We start from the raw sequence: 18,530 nt of genomic DNA on the forward strand, positions 1-18,530 counted from the left end.
TGAGCTGTAGCATTTCAAGAAGGCAGCTCATCACCACCTTCTGAAGGACAATTAGGAATGGGCAATAAAGATGCTGGCCTAGACAGTGACGCCCACATTTCAAGAATAATCTTTAAAAGTCAATCTATTAACATGCATTGAAATGATTTGGATGTTTTGAATAATCATTAATAAAGCTGTTGCTGAAAACTTAAATTCAATACCTGTGTTCCTTTTCAGACAGGAAATTTAGTCCTGCTTTCTCAACAAATGTTGGTCGATTGTACATGGGGATTTGGAAATGCTGCATGTGATGGGGGAGAAGAATGGCGGGCATTTGAATGGATCCTGAAACATGGTGGAATTGCTACTGCAGAGTCATATGGATCTTACTTGGGACAGGTCGGTATTAAGGAGTTATCTGATAAGTTTGATTTCTGCCAAATTGTATTAAAAAGCAACAGTGGTTCTGAAGCAACATAAATTCCTTGAAAATTCAGAACTGAATCTCTGTATCCAGAAACTCAGATACTTGTTCAGTTTTTATGTCTAATTGGTGTCCCTTGATGCAGGTTACAGGCAGCAAGGTGAAAATTAGATGGCCAGCTTTACTTCTCGACTGATTCCTGGGATGAGTATCTTATGAGGAAAGGTTGGACCTATTGGGCCCTATATCCTTTGGCGTTTAGAAGAATGAGAGGTGATCTTATCAAAACATATAAGATACAAATGTACAAATTAAGAGCAGGAGTAGACCCTTTGAGCCTGCTCTGCCGATCAGTAAAATCATAGCTGATCTGATTGTGGCCTCCTAACATATTCTCTCTACCACGGTAGTCTTTGACTCCTTCGTTGGTCAGGAATCTATCTGCCTCTGCCTTAACAATATCAATTGACCCTGTCTCCACCGCTCTCCGGAGAGTTCCAAAGATTCATGACCCTCTGAAAGAAACCAATTCTTCTCATAATCTTAAATAGGAAATCCCTTATTTTTAAACTGTGTCTCCTAGTTCTAGTCTCTCCCAGAAGGAGAAACATCCTTTCAGCATCCACCCTGTCAAATTCCCTCAGGATCTTGTATGTTTCAGTAAGATCACCTCTCATTCTTCTAAAGTCCAATGGATACAGGCCCAGCCTTTCCAACCTTTCGTCATAAGGAAACCCCTCACCCCAGGGATCAGTCAAGTGAACCTTCTCTGAACTGCTTATAACTCATTTATATCCTTTCTTAAATAAGGAGACCAAAACTGTACACAGTACCCCAGATGTGGTCTCACCAATGTCCTGTACAACTGTAGCAAAACATCCCTCCTTTTATATTCCATTCCTCTTGGAACAAAGTGCAGCATTCCATTTATCTTCCTAATAACTTGCTGCACCTGCATACTAACTTCCTGATTCATGTACCAGGACAGCCAGATCCCTCTGCAGCCCAGTTTTGTAATCTCTCTTTGTTGAAATAATATAAAGTTTTTCTATTCTTCTAAAGTGGACAAATTCACATTTTTTTTTCCATATTATACTCCATTTGCCAGATTTTTGCCCACTCACTTAACCTATCTATGTTCCTTTGCAGACTCCTTATGTCCTCCTCATAACTTACTTTCCTATCTATCTATGTGTCATCAGCAAAGTTAGCAACCATACATTTGGTCCCTTTATCCAAGTCATTGATACATGTTATAAATAGTTGAGGCCCCACTGATCCCAGTAACCACTCCATTTGTCAAATCTTACCAACCTGGAAATGACCCAGTAATGCCTACTGTCCTCTATCCAATGCTAATATTTTACTCCTACACAATGAACTTTGCATAGTAACCTACGATGTAGAATCTTGTCAAGTGCCTTTTAGGGAGCTTGATAGAGTGGATGCTGAAAGGATGTTCCCCTTTAATTGTGGGAGAGACCACAGCTCAGGGACAGTTTTAAATTAAGGGGCCAGCCACTTAAAATGTTGACGAGGAGATTTTTTTTCTCTCTGAGGGTTGTTAGTCTGTTGAACTCTCTTCCCCAGAGAGTGTTCAAGGCAGGGTCATTGAACATTTTAAGGCAGAGTAGATTCTTGTCTAACAAGGGAGATCAAAGGGTAATGGGTGTAGGCATGAGGCCACAATCAGATCAGCCATGATCTTATTGAATGGCAGAGGCTTGAGTGGCCGAAAGGCCTAATCCTGCTCCTATTTCATATGTTTGGATGCACATACCTTCTATGCACTGTGACTGAACATTGCTATGTGAAGCTGAAACTTATAAAAATAATGTTGCATGTTAACATTGGAAATGGAAAAGCTTTTGGGAAATTTTGATTTACATTTAAATGTTAGGGAAGGTATGATTTAAGCTAATAATTATCTTCAATAAATTCACCAGGTCTGTGAAACTTTACTGAAATATTTTTTGCTGCTTTTTGAAGGAAGATATATGCTCGAGTACCTAATACTGAGAATACATCTACTTTCCAAGCAGTAACCTCCTATCAGCTATTGAGTGGAAGCAAGGATTTTTCAAAATATTCTTAGGAGCTGGCTGACAAGGCCACATCCATTACCAATTCTGTTAATTAATGATGGTATTAGCACAATAGAGAGGGATGACCTAAGTTTAGGACAGCAGGATTTAGGTAGAGATGTTTAGGTAGTTTAGGTAGAGATGAGGAATGATGAAGGCAAGAAGTCACAAGTGGGATGGTGTACAGGCCCCCCAACAGTAATCACATGGTGGGATGGGATATAAAGGAAGAAATAATGGGAGCTTGTCAGAAAGGTATGGCAATAATCATGGGGGATTTTAATCCACATAAAGACAGGCAAAATCAAATGAGTAAATTAGCCTAGGTGAGGAATTCATAGAATGTTTTCAGGATAGTTTCTTAGAACAGCAGGTTCTGGCATCAACCAGAGAACATCCAATATTAGACTTGATATTGTGCAATGAAATAGGATTAATTAATGACCCCATAGTGATGGTGCCTCTAGGTAGAAGCGATCATAATACGATTGAAATTTACAGTCAGTTTGAGGGAGAGAAGTGTGGGCTGAGTATTTTAAAGAGTATTTTAAACTTAAATAAGGGCAATTATGAGGGCATGAAAACAAAGCTGACTAAAATGAATTGGCAAATTAGGTTACAGAATAGGCCAATATAGATACAGTGGCTGACATTTAAACAGATATTTCAGAGTATACAGAATACATATATTCCAATGAGAAAGAAAAATTCCAAAGGGAGGACCCACCATCTGTGGTTAACTAAAAAAGTTAAAGATAGTATCAAACTTTAAAAAAAACAGGTAATTGAGTAAAAATGGGTGGTAGGTCAGAAGATTGGACAGAATATGAAAAAAAAGCGAAGGATGACCTATAGGTTAATCAGGAGATAAACATTTAGGGCCCGATTTTACCATTGCTTGGTAAAGTCGGGCGTGAGGTGAATAGCGCAATCTGCACCCGCGTCCGCGCAGATGCCCACTTTACCAAGGCCCAAAAATGGCCGCAATCTGAACCATGCCCCAAACAGGCGCAAGAGCAATTTAAATGCATTTGCATGTATTTAAATTGAATTAATGGGCTGCCCGCCCAACTTTACCAGTATTTCCCTCTTTACCATCACGTTCGCGCGTCCAGATTCGGCACGAAACAAACCGGCTCGGCAAAGGTCTGTTTTGGGTGCTCCAGCTTCTGAAGAGGTAAGTTCAGAGCTTCCAATGGCTCTCTGACTCAGATCGATGGTGGGAGGGGGTGGGGGTGAGGGGGACGGGCTATATCATTCTCTGGTGGCAGGGGAAGGAGGAGGAGGAGGGAGGCCAGATCATTCTCTGGCGGGGAGGAGGGAGGCTAAATCACTCTCTGTGGAGGGGAAGCGGCGGGGGGGAGAGGGGAGGGCAGTATGGGGAGAGATCCGATCATTCTTTGGTGGGGGGAGGGAGGAGGGAGGCCAGATCGCTCTCTGGTGCGGGGGAGGGGAGGACCACTGCCACTCTGCAGGTGATCGGTGGGGGGGAAGGGGGGGGCCACTGCCACTCTGCAGGCGACCGGTGAGGGGGGGGGTGGGGAAAGAGGGGCAGAAGGTCACGATCGGTCTGGGTAGTGGGGCTGGCGGGGTGGGTGGATAAGGGGGACAGTTATGTAGTGGGAGTGAGGTGATATCTGTGGGGGCCATCACTCCCGGGCCGCTTTATCCGCTTTATCCGCCCAGGAGCGATGTGACAGGGGCGCATTTTTCAATTTTTTTTCTCACTGCGTATGCGCAGTTCAAAGCTCCGATCAGAGCAGCAGCGTTTCGGGCGCGATAAACCACGCCCACAGTGCGATTCAGACCCGCGATTATTTTTTCAGGCTGAGTGCGTATGGGGGCGCCTGGGAACAGGTTTCCAAGTCGGATCTGAATTGCGCCCAGATTCAGCACTTAGAATGAAAATGGTAAAATCAGGCCCTTAGAGTGCAAACTAACTAGAAATATAAAGGTATAAAGTAAGAGTTTTTATAGCTATTGGAAAAAAGAAAATAGTTAACAAAGTGAGCATTTCTCCTTCAGAAAGTGAGTCTGGTGATTCAAGAATGGAAAGTAAAGAGATGGCAGATGAGTTGACCAGGTATCCTGCATTGGTCTTCACTCGAGGATACAAGTAACATCCCAGAAATAGCTGTAAATCAGGAAATATAAGCAGGAGAGGAACTCAGGAAAATTACAATCACCAGGGAAATAGAACTGCGTAAATTGTTGGGTCTGCGTGCTGACAAATCCCTGGATCCTGAAGGACTTCAATTCTAGGGCCTTAAAAGTGGCTAACGAGATAGTTGATGCATTGGTTTTAATTTTACAAAATTCATTAGATTTGGGGAAGGTTTAATTAGATTGGAAAATAGCAAATGCAACTCCTTTATTCAAAGAGGGAGGAAAAACAGAAAGCAGGAAAGTACAGGGCAGTTAATTAGCTTAACATCCATTATTGGGAAAATGGTGGAAGCTACTATTAAAGATGTTACAGCAAGGCACTTAGAAAAAAAATCAGGGTAACCAGGCAGTGTCAACAGGGCTTTGTGCAAGGGAAATAATGTTTAATCAATATATTGGAGTTCTTTGAAGAACTTGATTTATTATTGTCACATGTATTAGTACACAGTGAAAAGTATTGTTTCTTGTGCGCTATACAGACAAAGCATACTCTTCATAGAAAAGGAAAGGAGAGAGTGCAGAATGTAGTGTTACAGTCATAGCTAGGGTGTAGAGAAAGATCAACTTAGTGTGAGGTAGGTCCATTGAAAAGTCTGACAGCAGCAGGGAAGAAGCTGTTCTTGAGTCGGTTGGAATGTGACCTCAGACTTTTGTATCTTTTTCCCGAGGGAAGAAAGTGGAAGAGAGTATGTCCGGGGTGCGTGGGATCCTTAATTATGCTGGCTGCTTTGCCGAGGCAGCGGGAAGTGTAGACAGAGTCAATGGATGGGAGGCTGGTTTGCGTGATGGACTGGGCTTCATTCACGACCTTTTGTATTTTCTTGTGGTATTTGGACAGAGCAGGAGCCATACTAAGCTGTGATACAATGAGAAAGAATGCTTTCTATGGTGCATCTGTAAAAGTTGGTGAGAGTCGTAGCTGACATACCAAATTTCTTTCGTCTTCTGAGAAAGTAGAGGCATTGGTGGGCTTTCTTAACTATAGTGTCGGCATGGGGGGACCAGGACAGGTTGTTGATGATCTGGACACCTAAAACTTGAAGCTCTCGACCATTTCTACTTCATCCCCATTGATGTAGACAGGGACATGTTCTCCATTACGTTTCTTGAAGTCAATAACAATCTCCTTTGTTTTGTTGACATTAAGGGAGAGATTATTGTTGCCGCACCAGTTCACAAGATTCTCTCTCATTCCTATACTCTGTCTCATCGTTGTTTGAGGTCCAACCCACTACAGTGGTGTCACCAGCAAATTTGAAAATTGAGTTGGAGGGGAATGTGGCCACATAGTCATAGGTGTACAAGGAGTATAGTTGCGGGCTGAGGACACAGCCTTGTAGGGCACCGATTTTGACGATGATCGTGGAGGAGGTGTTGTTGCCTATCCTTACTGATTGCGGTCTGTGGGTTAGGAAGTTCAGGATCCAGTCACTAAGGGAGTAAAATGTATCACATGCTGTGGATAAATGGGAACCAGTGAATGTACTTTATTTAGATTTTCAGAAGACATTTTGTAAGGTGCGACATCAAAGATTGTGAAAAATAATGAATAGAATGGATGGATAGAAGATTGGCTAGCTAGAGAATTGACATGAATGGATATTTTTCTAGTTGGCAAGACGTAATGAGTGGTTTGCCACAGGAGTCACTGCTGTGGTCCTAACTGTTTACAATTGATATAAATGACTTGGATGAAGAAACCAAAGGAACTTGTCACCTAGTTTGTTGATGACACATTTGTAGATGGGAATATAAATAGTTTATGTGATTGGGCAAAACCCGGCAAATAGAGTATTACATGGGAATGTATGAAATTGTCCATTTTGATAAAAAAAAAGAAACATAATTTAAATGGTGAGAGACTGCAGAGCTCTGAGATGCAGAAAGATCTGTGTCCCAGTTCATCAATCACAAAATTGTTAGTATGCAGGTACGGCAAATAATCAGGAAAGCTAGTAGAATGCTATCATTTATTACAAGGTGAATGGAATAGGGAGGTTATGCTTCAGTTATACAGACATTGGTGAGACGACACCTGGAGCACTGTGAACAGTATTAGACTCCTTATTTGAGAAAAATGTAAATACATTGGACGCAGTTCAGAGAAGGTTTATTCAACTAATACCTGGAGTGGGCAAAGTAAAGTTTACTTATTAGTGTCACAAGTAAGCTTACAGTAACACTGCAATAAAGTTACTGTGGAAATCCCACACGACACCGAGGGAGAATTTAGCGTGGCCAATGCACCTAACTTTTGGACTGTGAGAGGAAAACGGAGCACCCGGAGGAAACCCACGCAGACACAGGGAGAATGTGCAGACTCTGCACAGACAATGACCCAAGCCAGGAATCGAACCCAGGCCCCTGGCGCTCTGAGGCAGTACTGCTAACTACTGTGTTGCAGTGTCGCATATTGTTTTATTGGGAAAGGTTGGACAGGCTCGGCTTGTATCCACTGGAGTTTAAAACAGTAAGAGGTGACTTGATTGAAACATATAAAAGGGTCTTAACAGGGTCGATGTAGAATGAATGTTTTTTCTTGTAGAAGAATCTACTATTATGGGTCACTGTTTAAAAATAAGTGGTTGCCCGTTTAGGACAGAGATGAGGAGAATCTTTTTCTCTCAGAGGGTTGAGTGTCTTTGAAACACTCTCTTCAAAAGGCTGAAGAATCCTTGAATCTTTTTAAGGCAGAGGTAGATAGATGCTTGATTAGCTGTGGGGGGGTGGTGGGTGGTGAAAGGTTATTGGGGTAGGTGGGAATGTGGAGTTGAGGTTGAAATCATATCATCCATTATCTTATTGCATGGTGGAGAAGGCCTGAAGGCCAAGTGCCCTATTCCTGCTCCTTATTCGTATCCTAGATGCTTTGAACAGTGGTGAGTCTTCTTGTGATGAAGGTGGTACTGCCATGGTGAAATCAGATGGACATTTAAGAATTATTGACCCAGTTACAATGAAGTTATGGCAATATGTATATCCAATCTGAAGAAGATAAATGTTGCAAAGAAGTGTGGTGCTAACAAAGTAATCTTGGTGAATTGTTGCAGTACCTTTCATAGCATATAGATTGGTGGATGGGGTGAATATTGTTGCAACCAGCCCCAGGTGAGGTTCCCCAAAAGTTGATTATCCAGTTGAGACCCTTCGACCTGTCACCATCCGGCTGGGATACGCCCAAAATTGTTACAAACCTGGGTGAGGAGCGGTGACTAGCTCTGTGTCTTTATTCAACCCACCCTCAACAATGGTTTAATCTAACAAGGCTTTCTTTCCCTTGGATACCTTTTCAAGATTCAATAGTTATTAACCAAGCTTTCTTGAGTTAAGATAGAGTAAGTTTATTAACTATAAAATGGTAAGGAGAAATGGTAAAACAAATGCATTTATATGAGTTAGAAGTAAGAATTGAGTCCAATAGTAAATAAGTAGTTACACAGATCAGTCCTTAGGTTGCGAGGAGTAGATGATAAAGTGGTGTGGTCGTTAAGAATTCATTCTGGTATCATTGACTTCTCTAGGCAAGTAGGTGATTCTTCAATTCAGGTGTTCTGCGGTTTGGTAAATATATTTCAATTCATTTTTTCAGCTGTGATCCTCTTTTTCTGGCTGGTTGATTTCCACAGTCAGAGAGTGTTTTTGGATATTCCTGCAAAAGATGGTTATTTCCTTTTGCCAGGATGTGGAGATGCCGGTGTTGGACTGGGGTGGACAGAGTAAGAAGTCTCACAACACCAGGTTAAAGTCCAACAGGTTTATTTGGTATCACGAGCTTTCGGAGTGCTGCTCCTCCACTCACCTGACGAAGGAACAGTGCTCCGAAAGCTCGTGATACAAAATAAACCTGTTGGACTTTAACCTACTTTTGTCAGGGCCACTGCCTCTGGTACTGTGTCACACACCTTCTGTGTGGAAAACCTCCAGCTGTTTTTCCCCACATTATACACAGGGCACACATGGCAGACACACACACGACGTACACATGCACACAGCAGACGCAGGCTGGTGATGGCTCTCAGTTAGCTTTTTAACCTTCTTGTGTATTCCAACTGGACTCAGAATCCACTCATTGATCTAGGGAGGCAATTGCACCCAGGGCTTTTAGATGAGATAGCCATTATGTTCCTTTATCTTTACCGGAGAAGATAATCAGTCTCTGGATGCTTTTAGAAATACCTTGTTTGGAAACACAGGGAGGGGTTCCATTGTTCCTTAGAGAAACACCCTGCACCCATTCCTGTCAGTGGCTCACTGCACATTCTTAGGGGTTTGTGTCCATTTTAAAATATAAAACTTGATTTTTTTAAAGTCCAATGTTTCTTAATTATTCCATTTTTTCTCCTCCATCATCATAACAATCTTGAGTCCATGGTACTGCTCAAACAAATTGTGTGTGGAGCTTGTAGCTGCATCTACCTGGGTGTGTAGTAACTATGCCATCACACTTCTAACCTGATGCTCAGAGGCTTTGAGGGGTCAGGAGGTGAGATACCCATCCTCTGCTTAGTTTCTGTTGCAGCCTCAGTGTTATGGTTGCTCCAGTTAATCTCCAGTCAATGGTGGCCCCCAAGATGCTGATGATGGAGACTTGGCAATTGAATTTTGAGGCAGATAGCTCAGGAGAGCAGTCAGTTTACAAAATCTATCTGCGCAATTTCCACTATCTCTTTGGTAGGTTTCCACTTACAAGGGATGGTATGGAATCAGCCAAATTGGTTAAAATTCAAAGTATCTTTTGTTAAATTTGCAGGTTTGTGAGAAACTGTTATTCCTTAAATTCTGAGTATTGATATGATAGATCGTGAGCTCCAATTAATACCAGCCAGAAACCTGTTGATGATCTTAACATTTTAATTACAAGCAAACTCTAACCTTGAACCAATATATTTATTGAAGTAGAAAGTTGTTGTCCTTTTTGCTTGGACTGTGTTCTACTATTTTCTTGGCATCTAAAACTAAATTGGCATCTCAGTGCCAGATTTTACTTAATATGTATCTGTTTACACAAAGTCATTACCGTACATAATTGTCAAAAAGTGTATTCAATACGCAATTTTTCACAGGCAAATTGATCAGACCCCGATGAAGAATTCTCAGTAAAATATCAATCAGCATGGATTTTTACAAATATACTGAATGAAAGTCCCTGATTTCCAACATCTTGAATGATCCTTCAAGAAATGGAAAATGTTCACTTTTGACCACGCTATGGATATTTAATGTTTTGTGTAATTTGAGGTCTAGCTTTCCTTTCAATGCTGACTGTTGTGTGCTTGAAATCTGTTTGAAATCATTTTGATGTTATTAATTTGCTTTGACCTTCCTGTTTTCACACCACGCAGAATGGATTCTGCCACTATAATCAATCTTTACTCGTAGCTGAGCTGGACAGATACGTCAATATCAGATCAGGAGACAGAGAAACCTTAAAGATGGCAATCTTTAAAAATGGGCCAGTGTCTGCTGGGATGGATGCTTCACACAAGTCCTTCAGATTTTACAGTAGTGGAGTATATTATAACCCAAACTGTGGTAAGTATTCTAGGTTTCATTTTGTACAGGTTACAGAAAATATTAGACTTTTCTTTGTAATGAGCAGATTCAAATATTCAGTATTTCAAAATATAGTGTGCAACAAAACTTGTATTTTCTTCATAAACTTTTTAAAATGTCCAGCCAAATTTAATACAATTTTTAATAATTAATTTTGTGAAGTACTCATTAAATATTGACAATTAGTCCGAATGTTTACCGGGTAATTTTATACCATATTCAATGAATGTCAGAAGAAGCTATAAATTCAGATTTAAATCTGTTATTGCTAATCTTGGTATGATTCGTGGTGGAGGTGAACAGCGAGCGGGTCTGGGTAACAAGAGTTAAAATCAGGCTATACAAGTTAAATTGGAGGGAAAGAAAATCAAGAGAGTCCATTCACTGCCAATTTTATGTATCTTATAGTAGCCTGTACAGTAACAGCATAGTTAGAATTCATTCATTATTCAGGTGAGAGATTTGAAGAAGATGAAACATGGGCTTTACTATGAAGAAAAATGTGAGCGAATATGCAACTTTTCAGCTGTTAGAAACAATGTACAACTTTAAAAGTTTAATTTGTATTTGTAATAAGTGGAACATGGTTTCAGTTTCATTTCATTTTTTTTGTGTGTTTAGTGCTGGAAAGTCTGAAGCGCCTCCTAGCAAAAAGGTCAGGTTTTCCGGATTTGTTTATATACACAAATTTTTAGTGAGGTTTTACAACCCTTGACGTGAAGAGATGGGTTGCAAAGGGGTTACTACTGTTGTCCAGCAACAGGGGTTCAGTGACAAGCAGACACAGGGAAAGAGAAAGAAGTTCAGATTGCACATGTCAGAGAGAGGAAACAGGAGTTCTAAGCTCTCTGATAAGAAATACTGCAAGATGCTGGGGGATTGAATTTGGGGAACTCGGGTGTGCTCTGCAGTTGAAGCAAAGCAACAGTGAGTTTAGTGTGTGTTTTATACCAGTTGGGGGAAAGGTATTTAGTAAATGCTCAGAAATCTGCCAGAAGAAAATGATATGCAACTGGGCAAGTCCAAACTAGAAGCCTTGGTGTTAGGATAATGGAAAATCTTCACTGAGGTTTTTGTGTCTGTATTGCAGGGATATAAGGAATAGTGTAAGCATGAGTCCTTTTCTGATGTTTGCATTGACCTCTTCCCAATTATTTTTGTCTGGTATAATAGTTAATTTTTCCTTGTTTAATAAATATTTTATTACTTATGTTAAATGTTCATCAGTAAACCCCCGTGAATTTGCCTCCATGGTTTCTAAAAAGGTTAGGATCCGAAAAACCAGGTTTCACTCTGGGATCTAAATTACCTGGTATTAACATGGCTGAGATTGTGACACAGTTTAATATAACATGCACAAATTCATTAGTAATTAGATATTGCTGAAAAGAGAGATATATTCTAAGGTTTTTATTCTTTCACTGATCAAGACAAATGCAAGAATGTCAAATTTCAAACAATCACAACATCTTATAAGACAGGAGCAAAGAGTGCTTTCTGGTTCCATGGTGTAAATCAGAGGCTCTCCCTCACAGCTTACCCTCTCCATATCTATCCTGGTAACCATCCTATCCAACATGCACCCTGACCCCCCCCTTTCATTTCACCCTGGCCTGCCAGCATAAGCCCAAAGAGGTTCCAGACTTACCTGGGTTACATAATCCTTCAGTTTGCAGAGAACAGGACCCTGTGTATGAATGTATGTAGCTTCCAGCAAGTGTAAACGAGCCAAGTTAATGAATGTCTTCAAGCCTTGCGCCTTTTTTGAATTACCCGAGAGCTTGGAAAGCCTGTCATTTTCTGTTGCTTTCTCCATGGCAATGCCTCGGTCAATGAGAGTTAACTTGCCAACCAATGAACACCCTGTAGTATAAATTATTGCGTCATTTGAATTATTTTGTATTTGTCCTGATGAGTGCAAGCTGAAAACTTGAGCAATGTGGCTCTCTATTAAGCAGTGTACTGCACTACTACAAGATCTGTACTACCAAATGACAATCAGATACATCATAGAAAACCTACAGTACAGAAAGAGGCCATTCGGCCCATCGAGTCTGCACCGACCACAATCCCACCCAGGCCCTACCCCCATATCCCTACATGTTTTACCCACTAATCCCTCTAACCTATGCATCCCAGGACACTAAGGGGCAATTTTAGCATGGCCAATCAACCTAACCCGCACATCTTTGGACTGTGGGAGGAAACCGGAGCACCCGGGAGGAAACCCACGCAGACACGAGGAGAATGTGCAAACTCCACACAGACAGTGACCCAAGCCAGGAATCGAACCCAGGTCCCTGGAGCTGTGAAGCAGCAATGCTAACCACTGTGCATACGTGCCGCCCTCTGATCATATGATTCTATGATCATAGAATCATAGAAGCCCTACAGTGCAGAAGGAGGCCATTCGGCCCATGTAGAATGCACTGATGCTTCAACAGAGCATCCCACCCAGCCCTATTCCGTAACCCCACATATTTACCTAGCTAATCCTCCTAACCTACATATCTTTGGACAATAAAGGGGCAATTTAGCATGGCCAATCCACCTAACCTGCACATCTTTAGACAATCTGATATATTGGTTTCACTAATCTACTGTCTGGCAAGGTGATAATTTTTCTAGTTTAAAATACAGATAGATATATAAAGAGATGAAGATTTATGTTGTGGATTTTTTTTTTGTTTACTAGTTTTATTGACTGGCTCAAGCTTCCTATAGATTTTGCTAATTTTAGGGAGATACCAACTGGAATCCATATTTAAAGAGTAAAAATTGACAAATCTCACCAAGCCATGCTCACTTTCTTCCTCACAACCTATTACAGAGTGACACTCACAGCTGAAAGGGGTAGAATATAATCCCAATTTGGAGAACAGACTCTTTGTTAAAAAAAAGCTTTTTCAAAAACTAAAATTGACTTTAAAATATTAATATTTACATTTAAAGAAGACCCTGGTGAGATCCTGGAGGGACAAGCAAAAATAAAATTATCCCAAAGTTTAATGGGCTGTTTGTAATGATAAATAGATTTCACTGCATTTTCTAAATCAAGGCCAGTGTAAATCAGAAACATGCTGCAATGGAATACATGCTTTAAGTTTGTAATTAAGAGCAATTGCCACCAATTGAATCATAGAATCCTACATTGCAGAAGGAGGCCATTTGGCCCATCAGGTCTGCACCGACCACAATCCCACCCAGGCCCAATCCCCATAACCACATGCATTTACAATAGATAGTCCCCTTGACACTAAGAGGCAATTTAGCATGGCCAATCCACCTAACCCGCACATCTTTGGACTGTGGGAGAAACCCGGAGCACCCGCAGGAAACCCACACAGACACGAGGAGAATGTGCAATAATAATCCCTCCTCTCCCTCTCCACGCCCTACCCCTCACAAATCTGTGGTAGATGGGTGTTTTTGCATGACTAACATATTTATTCAGACATATAGATCAGTCTCCTACTCTTTTACTCTCAAAATCTCATAACTCTGGAATGTCTTAACTTCTCAGCATTTGGGTTTTATTTTATGGGCCACTTGCAGGTGGTTGGGCCAGTAATGTAGGGTGGCATTCCAACAGTGACATGCCCGACACCTGCCTGCCCACCACCACCATGGTTTTATGAGCAATCAGAAGTGGGTACCCAGTTAATACCCACTCAACAGCCTCATCCTGCTGTCACAATGATATAATGGCTGGTTGGAGAGACCTGAATACAACGTGTAGCCCAGCAAGATTGTCTCTGTGGGCTTTTAGTCACTGAAAGTAGAGTGGGGGAATAGGGCTGGGGGGGGGGGGTGCTTCCTGGTGCCAATTGGAGGTTTATCCTCCTCACATCCACCCCACACTCCCTCCCTCCCAAACTCCTGTCCAACATGTAGCCCCAGTCACTTCACTGGAGCCCTCAATATAGCCTTGGTGAGATCCTGGACTGACTTGGGTTTTGGGGAATCAGTGGTTGCTGTTCCTCTTGGGGTTCCTGCAATACCAGCAGTGGCCATCACTCCTGGTGGTGCTGCTGTTACTGCAACTTGCGGTTGCCTGATAATTAAAGGCCCACTGGTCTAAAAATTAAAGGTGTGTGTTGGTGTGGGAAGCCTGCCGTTAGCATATATCCAGCCCAGCTTTACCTAATCTGGTCGCCTCATTACAGGAAGGATGTGGAAAAGATTGAAAGGGTGCAGAGGCGATTTACAAGGATGTTGCCTGGATTGAGTGACATGCCTTGAGGACAGGCTGAGGGAGCTCGGTCTTTTCTCCTTGGAGAAACGTAGGATGAAAGGAGACCTAATAGAGGTAAATAAGATGTTGAGAGGCATAGATCGGGTGGACTCTCAGAGACTTTTTCCCAGGGTGGAAATGGCTGCTACGAGAGGACACAGGTTTAAGGTGCTGGGGTGTAGGTACAGGGGAAATGTTAGGGGGAAGTTTTTCACACAGAGGGTGGTGGGCGAGTGGAATCGGCTGCCGTCAGTGGTGGTGGAGGCAAACTCAATAGGGTCTTTTAAGAGACTCCTGGATGAGTACATGGGACTTAATAGGATGGAGGGTTATAGGTAGGCCTAAAAGGTGGGGATATGTTCGGCACAACTTGTGGGCCCGAAGGGCCTGTTTTGTGCTGTAGTTTTCTATGTTTCTATATTAATCCACTTCCTGCAACCAATTGCATGATCAGGTTTGCTGGTGTTTATGCCACCAAAGAACTCCAAGGTAAATGCAAAATTACTTGGAAAACTTTATCCAGTAAAGTCCTCTCCAGTAAGCTACTGCTCAGCCAAATTCATCAGTTTTCCCTCTCTCTGACTTGGTGTCACCTAATCACTGCTTTGTGATGCCTGTTACTTTATTTAATCACAACAATGTCTTGATTTTAAGAAGCACAATTTTGTCTCTTAATCCTATAAAACATCAACCAGCATAATTTGAAAGTACTGCTTATGTGGCATATCATTTGGGTGGCTGGGACTGGATTCTGCCATTATATAAAGAAGTTATTTGAGATGCAGGGCAGGATTTTCCAGCCACGCTCGCCCCAAGACCGGAAATTCCTGCCCGAGGTCATCGGACCTTTGCATGGTCCACCAAATTTTCTGTCCCTCCCGCTACAATTCCCGTGGTGGGCAGTATTTGTAGATATGAAGGCCAGAAGAACGGGCACCACGGTATGAACTGGAGATGTTTTTCACCAGAAAGATTTGGAACCCATGTAGCATATTGTCTATAACCTATAATTTGGCTTTTGGCAGCGGTGTCAAAGTTATTAGTCAGTCTCTTTTTTCCAATAGTTTGAAGGATCCTTAAACAATCGATTATGATCAATCTCAGTTGAGTTCTACATAATGTTCAATTATTTCACTCAGCGAGGGGGTACAGACATGAGTATTACACAAACTTTGTGGTTAAGATTAATCACTGCTGCAGAGCAGTATTGATGAGCATTTTAATGTCACTATTTCAGGAAACACCCCATACGATTTGGATCATGCTGTGCTTGTTGTTGGTTATGGAACACTTGCTGGTCAACCATACTGGCTCATTAAAAACTCTTGGTCAAAGATCTGGGGTGATGATGGATATGTCCTGATTTCCAGGAAAAACAATAACTGCGGAATTGCTACTGATGCACTTTATGTTATTCTTAAATGAACGCATATGAAAACATACTTGAATGTGTGATCTGATACTTTCCGGGATTACACTTCTAACTTAATACTAGGCTTTCTTTCATTGTCTTAATTTTGTGTAAATATTCTGAAAATGTTGTCAACATACAGTAAAACTTTTACTGAGATGGAATAAACTTAAATCAATATAAACTCCTTTTGTAGCTTTTCTGTTTTTGATAAAATGATGGTGCTATTCAAAAAGGTTGTAGTTCAGACATGTTTAATAGTTTGTGTAATTTTATTGAAATGTTTACAGTGGTGAAACAAATACATAAACATATTAGAAGTATTGATTTTTTTATTCTATAAATCTTTGTGAAATTAATATCTATATCTGGCTTCATATTGTTCCTTATATTAAACCGTATTTTTCCACTTTGATTTTTACTGTTTAGCAATATAGTTATCTTTGAAGTACAATATACAAGGGGATCAGTTTGGCTCAGTTGGCTGGACAGCTGGTTAGTGATGCCAACAGCAAATGAGCGCCGCCAACGGCATGGGTTCAATTCCTGCACCAGCTGAGATTATTCATGAAGGCCTTCCTTCACAGCCTTGCCCCTCGCCTGAGGTGTGGTGATTTTCAGATTAAATCACCACCAGTCAGCTCTCTCCCTCAAAGAGGAAAGCAGCCTATAGTCATCTGGAACATTGGTAACTTTACCTTACACAAATATTCTAGTACAAGGTAGGCCATTTTGATAAATTGGAACAAAGCAGAACTGTCATAGGAATGTCTCCGAAGAACAGCCACCTTTTTATAACAGAAGAGAAAATTTTCATTTGTTAACTTGTCATTGTCCTTATCCAACTACATTCTTTTTTTCTGGTAAAAGTTGCCTATCAACAGTCTCCATTTAGAAATCCCAATAAAAGAGCACATATATACATATAATTTAGTAGTTGAGTGGAAAAGTACAGAATAAATTCTAAATTGAAAGGTTTTGTCAAATGGAGTTGCAGCATTGTCTAACCTTTTAAATCAGTGGAGTGCAAAACTGTTATTAGAATCCTGTTATACATGATTCAAAGAAATACTTAATGAAAATCAATTGACGATCATGTGAAGATGAATAAACAAAGATCAGCTAGTCCATCAGATCTCAGCCAAGACGGTGTAACTTCTGTGCAACATCTCTCTGATCCTTCTTGAAGTCTGTGCTTTTCTAAATGGAAAATTCACAGCTTTCTCAGCTTACTGTGATATGATCTGATTGAATGGCAGAACAGGCTCGAAGGGCTGAATTGCCTGCTTTTGCTCCTAATTCCTATGTTCGTTAAACTGTGTAACATTCTGACAGCTAAGTGTAGATCATTGGCTCTTGGTCAATAACAAGTTTATTTCTGCTGGATTCCATAGAACGATCACAACAAGCAACTCCATATTGTCTTCAGATATAGCTGACTAACTATACAGTGGACTTTGTTGACTTGCACCAGTAAATGATTCTGATATATTCAGAGTAAGAACTTTTGAATTACATAACAAAGTCCAGCTCTTCCCTTTGTAAAGTTTTGATGATTTACTAATTTTAGGATTTTATATTGATTGAGAATAGCATTTGGATATTTTGACTGACAGAGCTAAGTGATCCTACAAAACAACAGATCAGATTTAAGCTCGACAGTCCAATCATGAATGATGTTGGCTGTTGTAGTGATCCTAGTTGGCAATTGGACACAATTTAGAATAAAACTACCCAAGTAATACCCAAAGATAAACCATTTGAATGCACAAAAAATTGGTTGTTTCACTGGCACATGGAGAAGAGCCTCAGGCTGCAGTTACCCTGTTGTTTTTGCATCAGCGTGAAGTTATCATGTGTACAACAATGTGAAGGAATTTGCCATCCTCTGCACATATAATACATTATATTTCTTCCTCTCAGAAGACTTAGGAGCAGGAGTAGGCCATTCAGCCCATCAACTGTGCTGTGCCAGTCAAAGAGATCATAGAAGAATCCATAGGATCTCTAGTGTAGGAGGCCATTCAGCCCATTGTCTGCTCCACCATTCAATGAGATCATGACTGATCTGATGTGAACCCAGTGCATCAGGATTAATCTCAAATGATATGAAAAACCTGAAGAAGACATTATTTTAAAACTGCGGGCTCTGACGAAGGGCCATCTAGACTCGAAACGTCGGCTCTATCCTCTCCCCACAGATCCTGTCAGACCTGCTGAGAGTTCCCAGCATTTTCTGTGTTTGTTTCAGATTCTAGTATCCACACAGTACTTTGCTTTTGTATTATTTAAAGACTGAAGGGTGGCTGGGACTGGGCTCAAATTGAAAACCCTTCCAGTGAAATCAGACAGCAGGAACCACGCCAGCCCAGAACATCCAATTAAACCAAATACAAAAAGCTGCATCTTAGAAGTTCAGTAAGAAGTCTCACAACACCAGGTTAAAGTCCAACAGGTTTATTTGGTAGCAAATACCAGTGAGACTTCTTACTGTTGTAACAGGGAATCAGACTGGTTTCTGTCTCTTTCACACATTTACAGTCAGAGCTGCTGCCTGTCACCCAGCCGCCTCCATTGCCTGGCCTCCCAGGCCCGGTTGCTAAGGAAGGAGCTGACCCCCGAACCCAATGGAAGGTCAACGGCACCGGGCTCAGCCAATGAGCGTGCTGGGGCCGC

The 18,530-nt window shown here is 41.3% G+C and overlaps 1 protein-coding gene across 2 annotated transcripts in view; it reads left to right on the forward strand.

Moving 5' to 3' along the window:
• LOC144509441 (digestive cysteine proteinase 2-like) overlaps window positions 1–16,144 on the forward strand; it is a 58,806-nt gene extending 42,662 nt beyond the window's left edge. The window contains exons 9-11 of one of the 2 annotated variants that reach the window (XM_078238333.1): window positions 220–381; window positions 9,999–10,188; window positions 15,681–16,144. In XM_078238333.1, coding sequence (XP_078094459.1) covers window positions 220–381; window positions 9,999–10,188; window positions 15,681–15,868 — 540 coding nt within the window. In that variant the 3' untranslated portion in view covers window positions 15,869–16,144. Of the gene's footprint in view, window positions 1–219; window positions 382–551; window positions 673–9,998; window positions 10,189–15,680 lie in introns of those variants that run through there. The other variant, XM_078238334.1, reaches the window with a different exon arrangement.
• The last annotated feature ends 2,386 nt before the right edge of the window (window positions 16,145–18,530 follow it).

The sequence above is a fragment of the Mustelus asterias genome, chromosome 21 (assembly GCF_964213995.1).
Source record: "Mustelus asterias chromosome 21, sMusAst1.hap1.1, whole genome shotgun sequence".
NCBI classification, from domain to species: domain Eukaryota; kingdom Metazoa; phylum Chordata; class Chondrichthyes; order Carcharhiniformes; family Triakidae; genus Mustelus; species Mustelus asterias.